This window comes from Manis javanica, chromosome 4 (genome assembly GCF_040802235.1).
Source record: "Manis javanica isolate MJ-LG chromosome 4, MJ_LKY, whole genome shotgun sequence".
Lineage (NCBI taxonomy): Eukaryota > Metazoa > Chordata > Mammalia > Pholidota > Manidae > Manis > Manis javanica.
Window position 1 is genome coordinate 84,570,204 of NC_133159.1, and position 17,122 is coordinate 84,587,325.

The following is a 17,122-nucleotide window of genomic DNA, read 5'->3' on the forward strand; positions in this document are numbered from 1 at the left end:
TTTTCCTGGGTGTGTGTTTATGCTTGAAGGGCCAGGACGGAGTGTTTTGAAAATACACCAGGCTTCTAGGTTTGGTCTTGCAAGGCATCAAAATATTCACTGGAAGTAAAGGGAAGGTGGCAACAGCCACAGAAGGTAGGCAAGAAGGCTGATGAGATGCCAGTGAAGATGTTCTGGACTTGTGGAGCTGACTCACAGTTACACCTGACACTAGTGTTTTCAAATTTTCATGTCTGGAATGCTCTTTGTCTTGCCTATGACTATTTTCTTAGGGTGTATGTAAGGTGCTTGTTTTATTTTATTTTTACCATTTCAACCTACTCCAACTGTGGTAAGAAAACCAGGAAGAGTTTCTGGCCTAAGCCTGGGCCCCAGTTTCCATAAGACTGTAAGATAGCTCTGGGAGAGAGAGATGGGCGAGCCTGCATCTCCCGTGATCTCTTCCCTGGACCTTGTGAATCAGGGCGAGTGGTATCAGCAAGAAAGGCAGCACAGGGCGCAAAGCAGAGATGAGGGCGGGGCCACCGCTTTACCACAGGGGTCCTAGAAAAAATAACCTGTTTAACGTTTCTGGCACATGAATCGTATTCAAATCTTTGTTAGCTGGGAAGGTTCATATAAGTTTTTGCTTACAGGTTATGAACTAGGGAAAGGAAGCTGAGGGAGGGAAGTTAAGTATGAGAAGCAATTTAAACATGATCAAGATGGAAACAAAGTGCTTCTTATAATGTGTTAGCACAAAAATATTCTGGTTTATAGTCTACACATCTTCCTTCTGGGTCAAATGCTACACACCTATACTTACAACTGACTAATTAATTCTAAAGCTGGACTGATAAAATATTTTCCAATAACCCAAACCTACAGGAATATTCCAAGGAGATTTTATAATAGGAATAGATATGGTACATTCACTTCATTAGAAGTACCCGCATGTGCTCTTTACCACTTGGTAAAATCTGAGTTGAGATTGTATTGTCTTCTAAACTACCCATGGATTTTCAGTTACTGATGGGGACCAGTCCATCTCACAAGTGAGGTTTACCTGTCAGCGAGCACTGTGACATGGGGGCTCCCGGGGAGGACTAGGCTGAAGTCCTGGCGTGCTTTGGGGTGCTTTAGATACTGCAGGATGCAAAGTACCCTGAGGAAATTTAAACAACATCCAGGTAACCGAGGGTTAAAAACTATTCAAGGAGATTACTTTAGCCCTCTTCCATTTTATCTGAAAAATATTCTGTTACTCTGAAGAGCAGAATTTATACTTTTTTCATCCCCAACCTGCCTTTAGGCAGAACAACTGAGGGAGGAGGAAGAAATGAATGACAAAATATATATTATCGTTTGATAAACCACATTTAGACAAACTCAGTGATCCACACTTGTATTTTCTTACAGGTGCTTATAAAAGTGAATTAAAAACACAATGCTATCCAAATAAATTTATACTTACCAGAAATACTGCTATAGATATTCCAACCAGAAAGCCTGCTATCACATCTGACCAGTGATTTCGATATTCTGCTACTCTGTTGAGTCCAGTAAGAAAGGCCAAACACATTAATCCCAAACACAGAACGGGCTTAGCAAGTCTCGTTCCTTTGGCTTTGATTGTGTTGGTAATGTACATCTGAAACATTAAAGGAAAAAACAGACTTTTCATGAATACGTACCTTATACATGTGTATGTACACATATATATTTAGATACATATATGCCTGTATGGTTCAAATAATTAACTATAGTTTATGAATATTTTGAAGAAAGTTCCTTAGAAGTAAACTTAAAGAGTAGTGATTATTTAACTTTACTTACCTGATATTTACTCATGGCCAATTCTTATGTAACATTAGAAACACTGTGATACACTGAGCATGGATAGTCCAAGTGCTTTTTTTCTTTAACTTTTTAATGTGCCTATTCTGCATTTTGGATCACTACTATAAGAAGGAGAGGATGGATGAAAGAGTGTTTTTACATTTTTGTACGCCATGCTGAAAGAATGTGAACTTGATAAAATCAGAACTTGTGGATATAGCTTTAAGAAATAAAATAGATTTTCACTAAATAGATAGTACTTTGAAGATGTAATTGAAGGTTCAGCACAATGCCAAGGTTTGTTTTTATGTTGTTACTGAAATTGTGAAATCAATTTAAATAAACTTTAGCAGCCAGAATTAGGGCAACAAAAAAACTTAATTACAATGGGAAAATGTCAGTTTAAATGAAGCAATGAATAGACATCTACATTTTTGGTGTGTTCACCTCTGCCAATGAGGTACATGTACTGTCAATTGATTGCACTAAATGAAATGTCTTCAAGTTGTAGGCCACTGTGCTCAAGAATAGCAATCTGCTTCATTCATTCTATAGCTTAGTTGCTTCTAATTTACACCTTGTGTTACTAATAAGCAAATCTGTTGATGGTAAGGAGAATGTGTCAGTTATTATTTCAAGTCATCAGTAATTATGAAAGAGCTGGCTTTGACAGTATGGTAAGTTTTTAAGGCACTGCTGTCAGTAAGTATCTAATCCTGATGACATACGCATAATAATACTTAGAAATGAATTTAACCACTTGCATTGTATTGAATAAAAAATATGTTTGCCTAAGAGATCAAACCAAAATTACTGTGTGAGGTTTCAGTTCATAGCAGCCATTTTAGAATGCTATGAAATTCAGTAATTATCTTTTCTCTGTTTTTTCTGGGCAAAGTTCTCAGCCCAGTTAGCTGCCAAAAGAGGCTGTATGAATATTTAAACAGCCCATATAACATAGGCTTCTATCTATCCAAGTTCTAGCCCTTTGCCATCTATCCCAGGTCCCAGTACTCTAGGAGAATAAAGAAAAGCTGGCTCGTCTCATCTTGGACATGTGGCCTTCAGTGCTAAGTACATTCCAAACCTGTGCTTGGAAGAGGTGAAAAATTTCAGTCACGGAGAGTAAGTACACAAGAAGGAACAGGGAGAGATGAGAAAGTGTCTGCTTTTGCCATTCTGAAAAAGTATGTTAAAGAGCTTTGCCCACATGAATATGAGGCCAAGGCTACCACCGCACTTCCGATTCCCAGCAAGGCATTGAACAGAGTAATTCCTTATTTGACTACTGTGTATGAACAGGCAATGAAATTCAGGGCTGTTGGTGAGCTTTTCTTGAACACAACTTTAAGGCTGATGAATGATCCCTTTTATCTGCATTTCTTAGCATCTGTCAGACCTCTAAAGACATCTTATCCTTATGAACACGACCAAATAAAGGTGGAATGATAACTGAATAGTGTCAATAGTGCTAATATTCATTATAGCTATGATTTAATGAGTGATTTCTCTTCAAGGCAATATTCTAAGCATTTTACAGTGATTATTTTATTAAGTCCTCAAAATAACCATATAAGTCAGATATCCTCATTACTGTCATTTTACAGATGAAAAAACTGAAGCAAGATAAAACTTATTATAAAGAATAGACAATTTGACTATTGGGGGTGGCACTGTTGAGAAAGGAGAGATGTAAATGGCAAGTTGGGGGAAAGCACATTGGTACCTCTTTTTCTTTATTCTTTCTAGAAACCTTGTCTAGAAGAAATGGCCAAGGGATATAAGCCTGAGTATCAGTGAATGCAAAATAGTTGACTTTAAAGATAGAAGAAGGCCATTGTAGTCACATAGGAAGGAGGCTACATCATATACTGTGAGGGAGAAGTAGGGAGCATTGTTAAGTGTGGTCTGTGTGGAAAATCCACAGAATCAATGTGGCTTTGGGAAACCCTTGCCACACCCCTTATCCCCAGCAGCCCTCTCAGATGCTGCCCAGTCCTTACTTGTCCAACTCAGTGGCTAATAGCAATATGTGAGCTTGGCTAAGGCCCTCTGAGGTTTCTCTTGAATGTTGAGTTCATTACTTCATTTCTCTAGTGACTTAAGTGTTGTTTATAGGGAGTGCAAGGACATAGTCTGGCTGCTGTGCATATTCATAGAAAAACTTCTATGTTGGACTAGCCCAGGATTTGGTTCTTCTTGCACCAGATCTTCCCATAACGTCCAGACCCAGAAAGGTAGAAGATTGAATTTTAAAAGTCATGGGAAAAAGGTGACATTTTTTCAAATACACTCAACTTTAAGGTGATCATAGCAGTGCTTTATAAAGCACAGATTTGTCTATAACAGCACAAATTGACATGTATGTCATAGAATAAAAATTAGGAAGTTTTCGCTTACACTCAGCAACTGTCTAATACTTCATAAATAGTAGTGCCTCTTAACCAGCCTAATTGTGTTAACCTTACAGAAAGTCTATTATTCCTAATTTGCAGAAGAGGAAATTATGGCATAAGAATCTATTAAGCAAGTTGGTGACAGGACAAGGATTGATTATTTATGCTCTCTTGATTTTTAATTCATTTATGAAACCATGGAGGTTAACTTGATGTCAAATGTAGCTAAAATAAAACACAAACATAAGGGTGTATGATTTGAGCTGGATGGTATTCAGTCAGTCCTGAAGGGTCAGTGGCTGCAACTACCTTATAGGCCCCCCATTGAACTATTATTAGCAGTCCTTATTCCTCCATTCCATGAATATCTATAAAGCACAAAGATGCAGAAATCCAAAGTTGACCATTTACTCCTTGCTAACAGCCTGGTATATATGCTTCTATACTTTTCTTCTTGCTTATATAAATATATACAATAATTGACACATATATAAACGGTTTTGTTAACTTGTTTGCTTTTATCAAAATATAATCAGAATGCCGATTATCAGTAATGTGAGGTAATTGTGATAGTAAATATCCAACTGTTGGGTAAATTGAGAAAGCATTGCACAATTTTGAAACAATACTATTACCTAAATACAAATAAAAACACACGAACGTTTGTGTGTGTTAGGCACTTACTATACACCTCAAACTGTTTCTTCAAACAGGAGACACCTAAGTTTGGATCCAGAAGGATGAGTATGAAAGTTCCCAGTGAAGGGGAAGTGGTGGGGAAAGATGTCCTAGACCCAAGGGATGGATTCAGCCTGCTATGTGCTCTCTAAGCACCTTATTTGTTCTCTCAGACCAATTACCACAATGCATGTTTTTTTGTTTCTTTGTTTGTTTGTTTTCCCTGAGAAATACTTTATTTATTTCATTTTTTTATTTTGGTATCATTATGTATAATTACATGAGCAATTCTCTACCATTCTCAAGTCTCTACCACATACCCCATTACAGTCACTATCCATCTGCACAGTAAGATGCTATAGAATCACTATTTGGCTTCTCTGTGTTGTACTGCCTTCCCCGTGCCCCCCACTACATTATATGTGCTGATCATAATGTCCCTTTTTCCCCCTTATCCATCCTTTCCCATCCATCCTCCCCAGTACCTTTCCCTTTGGTAACTGTTACTCCATTCTTGGGTTCTGTGAATCTGCTGCTGTTTTGTTCCTTTAGTTTTTTCTTTGTTCTTATACTCCACAGATGAGTGAAATCATTTCACATTTATCTTTCTCCACCTGGCTTATTCCACTGAGCATAATACCCTCTAGCTCCATCCACGTTGTTGCAAATGGTAGGATTTGTTTTCTTCTTATGGCTGAATAATATTCCATTGTGTATATGTACCACATCTTCTTTATCCATTCATCTACTGATGGACACTTAGGTTGCTTCCATATCTTGGCTATTGTAAATAGTGCAGTGATAAACATAGGGGTGCATCTGTCTTTTTCAAACTTGAGTGCTGCATTCTTAGGGTAAATTCCTAGGAGTGGAATTCCTGGGTCAAATGGTAAGTCTATTTTGAGCATTTTGAGGAACCTCCATACTGCTTTCCACAATGGTTGAACTAGTTTACATTCCCACCAGCAGCATAGTAGGGTTCCCCTTTCTCCACATCCTCACCAACATTTGCTGTTCTTTGTCTTTTGGATGTAAGCCATCTTAACTGGTGTGAGGTGATATCTCATTGTGGTTTTAATTTGCATTTCTCTGATGATTAGCAATGTGGAGCATCTTTTCATGTGCCTGTTGGCCATCTGAATTTCTTCTTTGTAGAAGTGTCTGTTCGGCTCCTCTGCCCATTTTTTAATTGACTTGTTTGCTATTTGTTTTTTGAGGTGCATGAGCTCTTTATATATTTTGGATGTCAACCCCTTATCAGATATGTCATTTAAGAATATATTCTCCCATATTGTAGGATGTCTTTTTGTTCTCCTGATGGTGTCCTTTGCTGTACAGAAGCCTTTTAGTTTGATATAGTCCCACTTGTTCATTTTTGCTTTTGTTTCCCTTGCCCAGGGAGATATGTTCATGAAGAAGTTGCTCATGTTTATGTCCAAAAGATTTTTGCCTATGTTTTTTCTAAGAGCTTTATGGTTTTAGGCCTTTGACTTACATTCATGTCTTTGATCCATTTTGAGTTTACTTTTGTGTATGGAGTTAAACAATAATCCAGTTTCATTATCTTGCATGTAGCTGTCCAGTTTTGCCAACACCAACTGTTGAAGAGGCTGCCATTTCCCCATTGTATGTCCATGGCTCCTTTATCATGTATTAATTGACCATATATGCTTGGGTTAATATTTGGACTCTCTATTCTGTTTCACTGGTCTATGGGTCTGTTCTTGTGCCAGTACCAAATTGTCTTGATTACAGTGGCTTTGTAGTAGAGCCTAAAGTTGGAGAGTGTAATCCCCCCTGCTTTATTCTTCCTTCTCAGGATTGCTTTGGCTATTTGGGGTCTTTTGTGGTTCCATATGAATTTTAGAACTATTTGTTTCAGTTCGTTGAAGAATGCTGTTGATATTTTGATAGGGATTGGATCTGTGGATTGCTTTAGGCAGGATGGCCATTTTGACAATATTAATTCTTCCTAGCCAAGAGCATGGGATGAACTTCCATTTATTAGTGTCCTCTTTAATTTCTCTTAAGAATGTTTTGTTAGTTTTCAGGGTATAGGTCTTTCACTTCCTTGGTTGGATTTATTCCTTGGCAGTTTATTCTTTTTGATGCAATTGTGAATGCAATTGTTTTCCTGATTTCTCTTTCTGCTAGTTTATTGTTAGTGTATAGGAATGCTACAGATTTCTGTGTATTAATTTTGTATTCTGAACCTTTGCTGAATTCAGAAATTCTAGAAGTTTTTGAGGGGATTCTTTAGGGTATGGTTTTTATTAATTTTAGTTGTTTCCTTGACAAGAGTGAGAACATAGAAGACACTTCTGGGTTCTGCATTGTAAACCCTGTACTTAGTGCTTTGCCTGACATAGAATAAGCACTCTGTAAAGACTTACTCAGTTTACTAAACAAAATAATGGATAAATAAAAAATGCAAAGGGACAGGGGAGAAAGTAAAGAGTATTTCCTTCATAGCATTTGTTACTATCTAAAATTGTATTCTCCGGATTCTTCAGCCACCTGGACATTCTAGTGCTTTTGACATACTCTAGCCCTTCTCTCAAAATGTCAAATTCAAAGTTAAGCCCACCAGAAACCATATTCTCTGACCAGCTGATTGCAATTGTAACTTTTCTTGATGGCACCCTATCGTCTTAGTCATTGATCTGTATTTCATAATTAAGTTAGGGTTGGCTTATATCTAATTTGATTTCCAGGTTTTGACTATTTTGATTAATGCAGTCTAAAAAAGGAATGCACTAACTTGTTTTCTGTTTTTTTAAATAACCACATAGCTCTGCTGGTCACAGTGTTTGGGATTTATTAAACCTGCCATGACTTCCTGACATGGGCTGATGCCCCAGCAAGTTCCCCTCACTTTGGACTTCTGGAATTGCACAAAAACCAAAATTTCTTAATTGTTTGCAAAACGACCTTTTTGAGCTTTCACGTTGACATCTATCATATTAGTTCTTTCTCTGAGCTTCCAGCTAGTTCCATACAGATTACCATTAACAAGACAGAATCAAAGACAGAACCTCATGGCACTCCACTAGGGATTTATTTGCAATTTGGTACAGAGATATCCGGCAAAAATTTTGAGGATCACTTATTAAGCAGGCTGTGCAGAGTCCTGGAAGTTGTTGTATCCATACTTTCTATCCGTGTTCATAAAGTTGCCCACTAGGAGTGGAGAGGTGTCTGATAGGGTATGTGACAGAACTGCGATGGAGGTAATTCAATGAGGGGAAGACCATGGTCACTGTACCAGGCAGAGTAGTCCTCACCTAATCCAGACCTCTCAGGTCTGTGACGGAGAGTGGTATACTGAAATCATAAATTTTATATACTACAATCTAGTTTGTATAAATTATGCAGCTACTTTTATTTTGCACAAGGGTGCTCCCCCAAATGATCACGTCTGCCATTCTGCTCTTTGCTTCCCTCTAGTTCTCCTGCTTCCTAGGCCCAGAAATGCTGCCTTCTCCTCTCCTGGGTTGACAGTACCATTTCTTACATTATATATGTATTTTCTGTAATACTGGCTTATAATATAATATTCAGATCTTCAAATTCTGTTTTTGGTATGTAAAGGTAGCCTTGAAATTTAGAAATTCCGGTTCTCTCCTGACAAAGAGAGATCTGCCTATAAAGCTACACACTGTCCTCCTTTTCTGATTGGTATTGGCCCATCTCTCCTCCCCACTCACCCAGCTTTTCTGAGGTATAATTGCCAAAAAAAAAAAGTACACAGTTGAGGTATACACCTTGATATTTTGATATACACGTACATTGTGAAGTGATTGCCGCAATCAAGCTAAGAGATCCACTACCTTGCCTTGGGACCATTTTGTGTGTATGCATAATGGTGAAAACATTTAGTACCTACCTACCCTCTTAGCAAATTTCAAGTATACAATACAGTTTAGTTTTGTTAACTGTAGTCATGCTGCTGTACATTAGACCTCTGTGTGGTACATATACATATAATGTAATATCATCAGCTATAGCAAAAAAGGAAATTCTGCCATTTGAGACAAGACAGATGGACCTGAAGGACGTTATGCTAAGTGATAAAAGCCAGGCACAGTAAGACAAATGCTGCATGATCTCACTTACATGTGGAATCTACAACAGCCAAAGTCATAGAAGCAGAGAGTACAGTGATGTTTGCCAAGAGATGGGATAATGGGGAGTGTTGGCCCTTCTCTTACGACCTCTCCTTCTGTAAGGCACTGAATAATAGACTGTTTATAATGATATGGTAATAATAATAATATTAGAGCTGTATTTTCCAATATGATAGTCACTGGTTACCATAGTAATAGAGCACTTGAAACGTGTCTAATAGGACTAGAGGGCTGAATTTTTGTTTTTAATTAATTTTAGTTAAATTTCAAAATTAGTACTTGATTTGATCATTGGAAAACTTAAATATGTCTGGAACAAATTGGGTATGTGCATCTACTTTTTATACTATAAATTTTATGAACTCTCAATACAGATCAAACATTTCAGAAAGATAAAAAGGGACTACTAGAAAATTAAAAATCATATATGTGGCTCATTTTATATTTCTATTGGACAGTGCTGACCTAGACAAGAGCAACATTTCATTTAAGGGAATGAAAATACATCAGTTAATATTCAAAGAAGATTGTACCTATTTCAGAATTTGTTGCTATTTTATAATTATTATTTATTTATTATATGTTTGGAGTTGGCACTGAACCTAAAACCATTTTTTTAGGACGTGTGTGCTTTGTCAGACAATACTCATATGCATCTTTTAAGCTATACCTTTTATATCTATTAATATATTACTGTTTAAATAGCACATAATGTAATAAATGATATGACAGACTTATTTTCAGAGTTAAGATTATAACATGTAGTCTTTTATTCAGGTTCAGATTATCATAACATCTACTTTATTATATTTGACTTCATCAGAGTTCATCAATTGTTTTGTATTTTATTGATACCCTTTAGATACTTGGGAGATTCTGTACTTAGTATAAAGTGGGAGGAAAAGCTTAGCTTGAGGAGTTTAGTCATCTGGGTTAAAATGTCATTCTACTACTCATCAGTTCTGTGACCTTAAACCAATTGTTAACTTCTCTAAGTCTTTCATATCATTTGTAAAATGAAAGAATGGTTGTTTGTAAGATTTAGCACAGAAATTGTACAAGGAATATAAGTTTTATTATTGCCACATGGCATCACAAGGAGTTTTGTTTGCTTTGTAATTGGACTAAATCTAAGGATTAAAACAATATCATTTAGATTAAAACTATACTTTTGCTGGGGGAAATTGTAAATTCAATTGCCTAACTAATGGGCATAGGGAAAAAGGTCCTTAAACACACTGTATTTGAAAAATGAAGAGTAACCATCCATTGTCTTTACAAAATACTTAGCAGGTACTTACAAAAGATGACATAATCACAAGCAGAATTTATCATGTAAATTGATGTCCTTGAATGGGCAACTCAAAGAACTACAGTGTGATGTAAATAACAACCACCTCAGTGTTCAGGACCAGCTGGTACGTGCAGTTAAGATCAGAATATGTTTAGTGACTCAGCTGCCCGCAGCACAAGGGCCGATTGATGGTTTGGTTGTGAATAACAGCCCCTTCATCACTGACACATTTACCTTATCCCTGAAGTTCAGTCATGGCTGATTTTACACGGAGATCATTTCTCTCCAGTATGATTTCCCTGATAAATACATTGTACACATGCACTTCGTTCACCCGCTAAAAGAACAAAAGCACTTCTACTTGACATTTTCTCTGTCATCGGTAAAATCGAAAGCCACACGTATTCACCATTTAACAATTGTTTTTCATACACCAGATATGGAATATTTAGATTAAGATAAGCTGTCTTCTTGTTTCTGTGATACAAGGAAAAGAACATGGTGTGACATGTAAGGAGTTACATGCAAGTGAAAGAAATACTTGATTTCTATGTTTTTAGGAATTACTTTAATTTAAATTAAAAGCAAATGAAGAAAGAACCTGCAAAACTATTAAAATATGCAAATAAATTTAAGTTTAATGTCAGGGACAAGAAATTACTAAAATGGTGAAAGCACATCTCAAATATCACTGACTAACACTCAAAATTGTTTGAATTTGTAGATGACTATTAGGATTCACAATGTTCCTTAGACTTCATTCAGTTAAGGAAACTATAATAAATGAATGTGTGATATCCATATATATGATCTTTGTATGACATATAAATATATAATAAACTCATATACCCTATAGAATCAAAATTTTTAAATATTATACACTGGATTTCAGATCTTGAAATATGGTCTTAAATTATACAAGTAAAAGATTCGTATACTTTGAAAAGATTAATGTGATATCATAACAGGCAAAAGAAATGTATGCCAGAAGGCACGCATACACACGCACAAACACACACACGCACACGCACACACACACACACACACACACACTGTAAGTTTCATAAGCACTGTGGGCAACTGGCAGCAAAGTACTTCTCTGTCAATTTCACACTCAGTTCAAAAAACATCATAAATACTAACCACAGCATGACATTTCAAGGTATGTCTCAAAAATGGAGAGTGTGCTTATAGGATATCAGTGACCTCATTTCTGACCCTTATCTGGCTAAGTCACATGGGTGCCAGAAGTTTTCCCAGTTGGTCACTCAGGGGGGTCTAGGAGGTGCCTTTGTTTTCCATCTTGGGGTTGAAGAACCACCCTCCCCCCATTTTCATTAACTAAAAGATTCCTAGATTCATCCCTATTGTGCCCTCACCCAATTTCCAGTCCTCACCTCACCCCCGTCAAGGCCCACGGCGAGGATGAACCACCGTGGGCAGCCTCTCTTCTGCCATGCCCACCAGGTGTTCCCACTGTGGGGCAACTGAATAGTCAGGTGTTCCAAATTGTGGTGCCTGCCCTGCACCTCAAACCACATTACTAGTCTTAGTCCTGGTTGTTGGGGAGAGTGATCTCATTCTCATTTTGATACCCATAATTTTGTTTCATATTATTTGTTAGGAAAAGACATCAATTTTGTATTGAAACAATATATTTTCTCCTTCCACAGTTTATTAGGGGTAGAAATATCTTTTCCCCTTTGTCACCACAGTGGCCAGCTCTCAATAACTAATCATGTCAATTATTAAGATTTACTGAATGCTTGCTAGTAATCAAGGGCCACTAAATGCTGTATGTGTATCAATTATACAATTCAAATAATCTTAATAGGAGATGACTAAGACATAGATAGGTTAACTAACTTGCCCATGGACTTAAGGCTAATAGTGATGAAGCAAGGACCCAAACACAAGCAGTTTACCTACAAAGTCCTGTTCAGGGGAAGGCGATGCTTTATGCAGTACAAGGTGGGGACTCAAGGAGTACATCAAGCAGAGGTGAGAGCAGCACGAAGAGACATGGGAGGAACTGCAGATACCTCAGTGTGTCAGACTGAAGGCTCTGTGGGTGCGAGTGTGGGTGAGCACTGGGAGGAACATGCAGAAAGGGGAGTGGCTGGAAATTAGGCCAAAGAGGTTAATAGGGGCCAGGCTGTCAAAGGCTTTATGTGTCAAGTGAAAGAGTCTGGACTTTTATCAAAAGTAAAATGGAAAACCACTAAAAGGACATGAGGAAATGACAGGAGAAGATTAGAGTTTTAAATACCACTTTGGCTGAAGTAGTTCCCAGAGTTGGATTGTCATGTCCTGAACTGGAGTAATGGCTACAGTTATGAACAGATTAGGTAAATACTTAGGAAGTTGAATTCGTAAGACTTGTTGGTTTACTGGATGTATGTGTATTACATTGAAGTGGATGAGTCTGAAGTGAGTGGAGACTGGTAGGGGTGGAAAGTAAGTGAAGACTAAAGCCTAACAGACAACAGAAGCTTCTAGTGACGAAGTCCTATTCTTACCTGGAGGGACGATTATATTCACACATACACTATGAATCAAAAATTTTACCTGTTTTCTTATTGAAACATTGTACTGCATGGTAGTGCTGAAGCACTATTGGTAATACATGTTAAGTACTTTAATGTGTTAAACAGGCTTTTGATGGATGAGCTGGGTACCAAAACTCCATGTATGACATGACTGCCATCAGGTGAGTTTCAACAACTGAGTTAAAACACTAAACTGGAAGTCCCCAAGGACAGGGGTGATTTTTGTCTTGTTTCCAACTCTATATGCAGCCTTTACCACAGGGGCTGGGAATATAGGAAGAGGTGGGAATATATAGGAAGTACTAAATGAGTAAGTGAATGAGTGAGCTTACTGCTTTTGTGAACTGGATGTGTGTCTGTATTACATTGGTAACATCTTACCAGAACAAAAATATTTTCAAAATTTGCAGCAAATTCCATAATAATCTCCATGACATTTTGACCTTATGTGCTACTTTGGCTATTTCTTAAGTGTGCAATAGTTTTTATATTTCAGAAATGATCTCTAAGAAGCTGGATGTTTTTCAGGAATCTATTGATTTCTGAAAAATTAATGCATTTAACATGCTGTGATAAAAGAATTTCTACTTTTTCTCCTATCTACCCTGAAAGAAGCATCTGCATATGGTGGCCATGGTGGGTGGGTGGAATTCTCTGAGTGGAATCAGAGGATCTGAGGTCAAGTCCTAACTTCCAATAGATTGGAGATATGACATCATCACTTATTCTCTCTGAGCCTTACTCCATCACTGGTGAAATGTGGAAAGTAGCAATGCCTGCCTTGCTACAGTTCCACAATCCTTCATATGAACACTTGAATAGAGAAATATTTCAGAATTCAGAGTATTTTCAGATTTTAGAAAGATAATGTGCATGTACTCCTCATTTCATGATGCCCCCACTGGGGTCAGATGTCACACCCCACAATGAAACATTTCTGTTAGGCAGAAAGACAGACATGAGCAAGGTGGAGAGAGAGAATAAAGCTAGTGAAGCCCACTAAAAGGGACTCAAAGAGTTAACCAGATAAAACAAGAGAGCCAGAAAGGGCTCACAAAGTTAATTAGTTAATTAGTTGAAGCTTCAAAAGCCAGGAGTGACTAGGAATGTCCAGATATTACCCAGATGAAAAACATTTCCCCACATAAAGAAAAACATCAGAGTGCAGCCCATGTCTTTACTGTACCAATTAGATCAGGCCTCCAAGGCCAAAGATTGTGAATCAAGGACTTCTCTGCCCTTAGAAATGAGACCAAGGTCATGCCATTTTAAAATCTATTTAGTCTGTGAAAATGGCCCAGCTTATTCTTTAAATGTATCTGTATTCTGTTCTTCCTCTTCTTCCAGCCCCTTAATCAATTAAGTAACTTTTTAACTAGGGCAGGAGATAGACCTCTGAAGTGTAAATGAACCTATGTAGATAAAGAATGCCAAGATCCAGACCAACACAGTCATCTAAATAGCCCTATTCTTAAGGCAAAACTTCAAAGGAATTATAAATCACCTGTACACATCATGCCTTATGCTCACCGCTACCCAAAAAGCCCAATAAAACCCCAAGCCCTAAACTTTTAAGGGCACCTCCTCTCCAAAGTTGCCCGCACTCCCTTTTCTTTGAATGTGCACTTTTTGCCTTAAATAAAGACTTCTTACTACCCAACTTATTACATTTTGTCTCTGTGCTCTTCCAGTGTTAAGCTTCTTTGTCGCTTTGCTATTTCATTCTGTTCTCCAGACTTAAGAACAAGTCTCCACTCTGTCTTTATTGTACTCCAGATAAGTAGGGAGGGGCTACTGAAAGCTCTGATTTGGGCTTGAAAACTCCTGTTGCCTTGGTGACCCAGATAGGACCATAGCTGTACAATCGTGCTCTTTAGTAACCTGCCTGACAATCTCCTTTCTTTGCCTTTGGAAGTTCTCCGAATATAATCTCACTCCACCCAGGGCTCTGCAGCTCCCCCAAATCCTGGGGTGTTAGGGACTTAGTTCCCATGCTGTGCAGACTCACATGGACACTGGACACCAACCAGGTGACACTGGCTTTAGGAGTTGGCATGGGATCTGCCCTGTGCCAAGCAGGAGTTCAACGAACTTTCCTTTCTTCCCTCTGTCCTTCCTTGCTCTCTGCTGCCTGCAAGGCAGCAGCCATTCCCTGCTGTTACTGCTTTAATGAATTCCTTCCTTACCTTTCACTCTGACTTCCCTGCGTCTCCAAACCGAATTCCTTCCCAACATTTCTACCCTGAAGTATATGGATATTTACAGTAAGGAGAATAAAAAGACTATGAAGTAGCTTCACATTAATTCACCAAATTAATTCAGGTCAGATCAGGTTTGCCATTACAAAGGTTTAGATTTGATCACCAAGTCTAGCATGTGTGTTTGTTGGGGGATTCCCTCACACCAACAAGCAATTCTCTAGACACCAGCTGGGTGTCCTAGAATTCAACTCAGTTCTGACAATATCTACCAGGAGATAGCCCCAGATTCCACAGGCTCGGAGCTCAGACTACCCCCCATTACCACCTTTAGACATCAATTGCAAAACCAGGTTATCACCGTACTTCTGACTGACCCAGCTTAGAAGTAGATTAGACGTTCTAATTATCCCCTCTTTTTGGGTTTGATTAATTTGGTAGAGTGGCTCACAGAACTCAATGAAACTTTTTACTTACCAGATATCAGTTTATTAGGAAATGATATTGCTCAGAAACAGCCAGATGGAAGAGATGCACAGGGTAAAGAAAAATGGAGAAAGGGCCCTGAGCTTCCATACCCTCTCCAAGTGTGCCACTCCCCTCAAATCTCTATGTGTCTCTGAACCCTGTCTCTGGGTTTCTACGGATGCTTCATTACATAGGCATGATTGATTAAATCATTGGCTGTTGGTGACTGATTTAACCTCTAGCCCCTCTCCCCTTCTAGGATTTCAGGGGGGAAGGCTGATCGTTTCAAGGCTCTGAACACAGGGGTGGTTTCCCTGGCAACCAGCCCTCATCCTTAAGTTACCTAAGGGCTTTCCAAAAATCACCTCATTAACATAACAAGGACACCTTCATCTCTCATTTCACAGGCATTTCTAAGAGTTTTAGGAGCTTAGATTCAGGAACTGTGGTGGAAGACCAAGGATATATAACAAATATATTTTGATTATCTAAATGAACAAATACATATTCTTATAAAGCACAATATTGCAGCCACCATCCCACCCCCCAAAAAAATAAGAAATAACCTTGCTTTGAGAGTGTTTTTGTTTTTGGAGACTTCAGAATCGATGATAAAGGACTGTGAAATGGTCAGCTGTTTTCAAGACCAGAAGCAGATGCCATAATGACACTAATAATGACCAAGGATGGAGATGAGGTGATGAGCCCCACATAGCCAAAGCCAGTGCTGTAACTTCTTGATAATTCCAACTATGTTAGTTGAACAGCTGTGAATAACTAGATATGGGGGGATTCTGATCCAACTTTAAAAACTGGTGAAAGTATTAAAGACACATTTACCATTCAAATAGTAGAAATGTGTTGGTTGATTTGGGAAAGCCTCTCCTTGTAAAGGAGAGGCCAGAGTTGGGGGTGCATTAGATGTATGTAGTGAAGTGAGCAAAGTCACCAAGGGGTACAGAGTAAGGCATGTTCCCAGAAGAGTGAGTAGACACATCTGGATAAAGTCAGAGAATTCTGCTGAGAAAACTAGCCTGAACTTGTGTGGGGAAAATGGACCTTTCTGACCAGGATTCCTGCCTGGCCTTAATAGTGCCCACTGTACCCTGTTGGAACATCTATGGAATGTTTTACCAGGGACAGAGCTGCTGGTCAGTCATGGGATTGCAGGGCAAGGGCAGGGGTAGAGAGGAAATACCCATTCTCTCCTCCTCTCTGTTCCTGGTACGTAATTGATCGGGCTTCTACCAGTCACCAGGGACCTGACCAAGGAGTTCCCCCTGGTATGAGAGGGCGTCTGGGGGTAGCATCCCGAGGAAGAGTTTGGGAGCTGTAAGTAAGGGGGTCCCAACCTATACAAGCAAGGGGAGGCTGAGCTATGAGAATAAATCCTTTAATTCCCAACTTCTTGCCCTTGCCTTAATTCGTCTCATCGAATTCATAAGGAACTTGCTCCAGGCAGGGAACCTCTCCTCCCAGAGCTACACCTTGAAAGCTTTGTGAATGAATTTGTTACTTAACTTGAGGAGAGGGGGTAGGTAATATAGGTGCTTAAGGTGCTAAAGGAGATATGCCTGGTAGGTAGTGCATCACG

At 38.6% G+C, this 17,122-nt stretch overlaps 2 protein-coding genes across 5 annotated transcripts in view; one reads left to right on the plus strand and one right to left on the minus strand.

Annotated features, from left to right (window-relative positions):
- The window catches only part of PLPPR5 (phospholipid phosphatase related 5), a 131,728-nt gene that overhangs the window by 45,582 nt on the left and 69,024 nt on the right, over positions 1 to 17,122 (minus strand). For all 4 annotated transcript variants that reach the window (XM_073234330.1, XM_037024484.2, XM_037024506.2 and 1 more), the window contains exon 4: positions 1,454 to 1,630. In XM_073234330.1, the coding sequence (XP_073090431.1) occupies positions 1,454 to 1,630 (177 nt within the window). The remainder of the gene's footprint in view (positions 1 to 1,453; positions 1,631 to 17,122) is intronic.
- The window catches only part of LOC108400423 (uncharacterized), a 116,969-nt gene continuing 112,053 nt past the window's right edge, over positions 12,207 to 17,122 (plus strand). The window contains exon 1 of the mRNA XM_073232861.1: positions 12,207 to 12,396. Within this exon, the coding sequence (XP_073088962.1) occupies positions 12,207 to 12,396 (190 nt within the window). The remainder of the gene's footprint in view (positions 12,397 to 17,122) is intronic.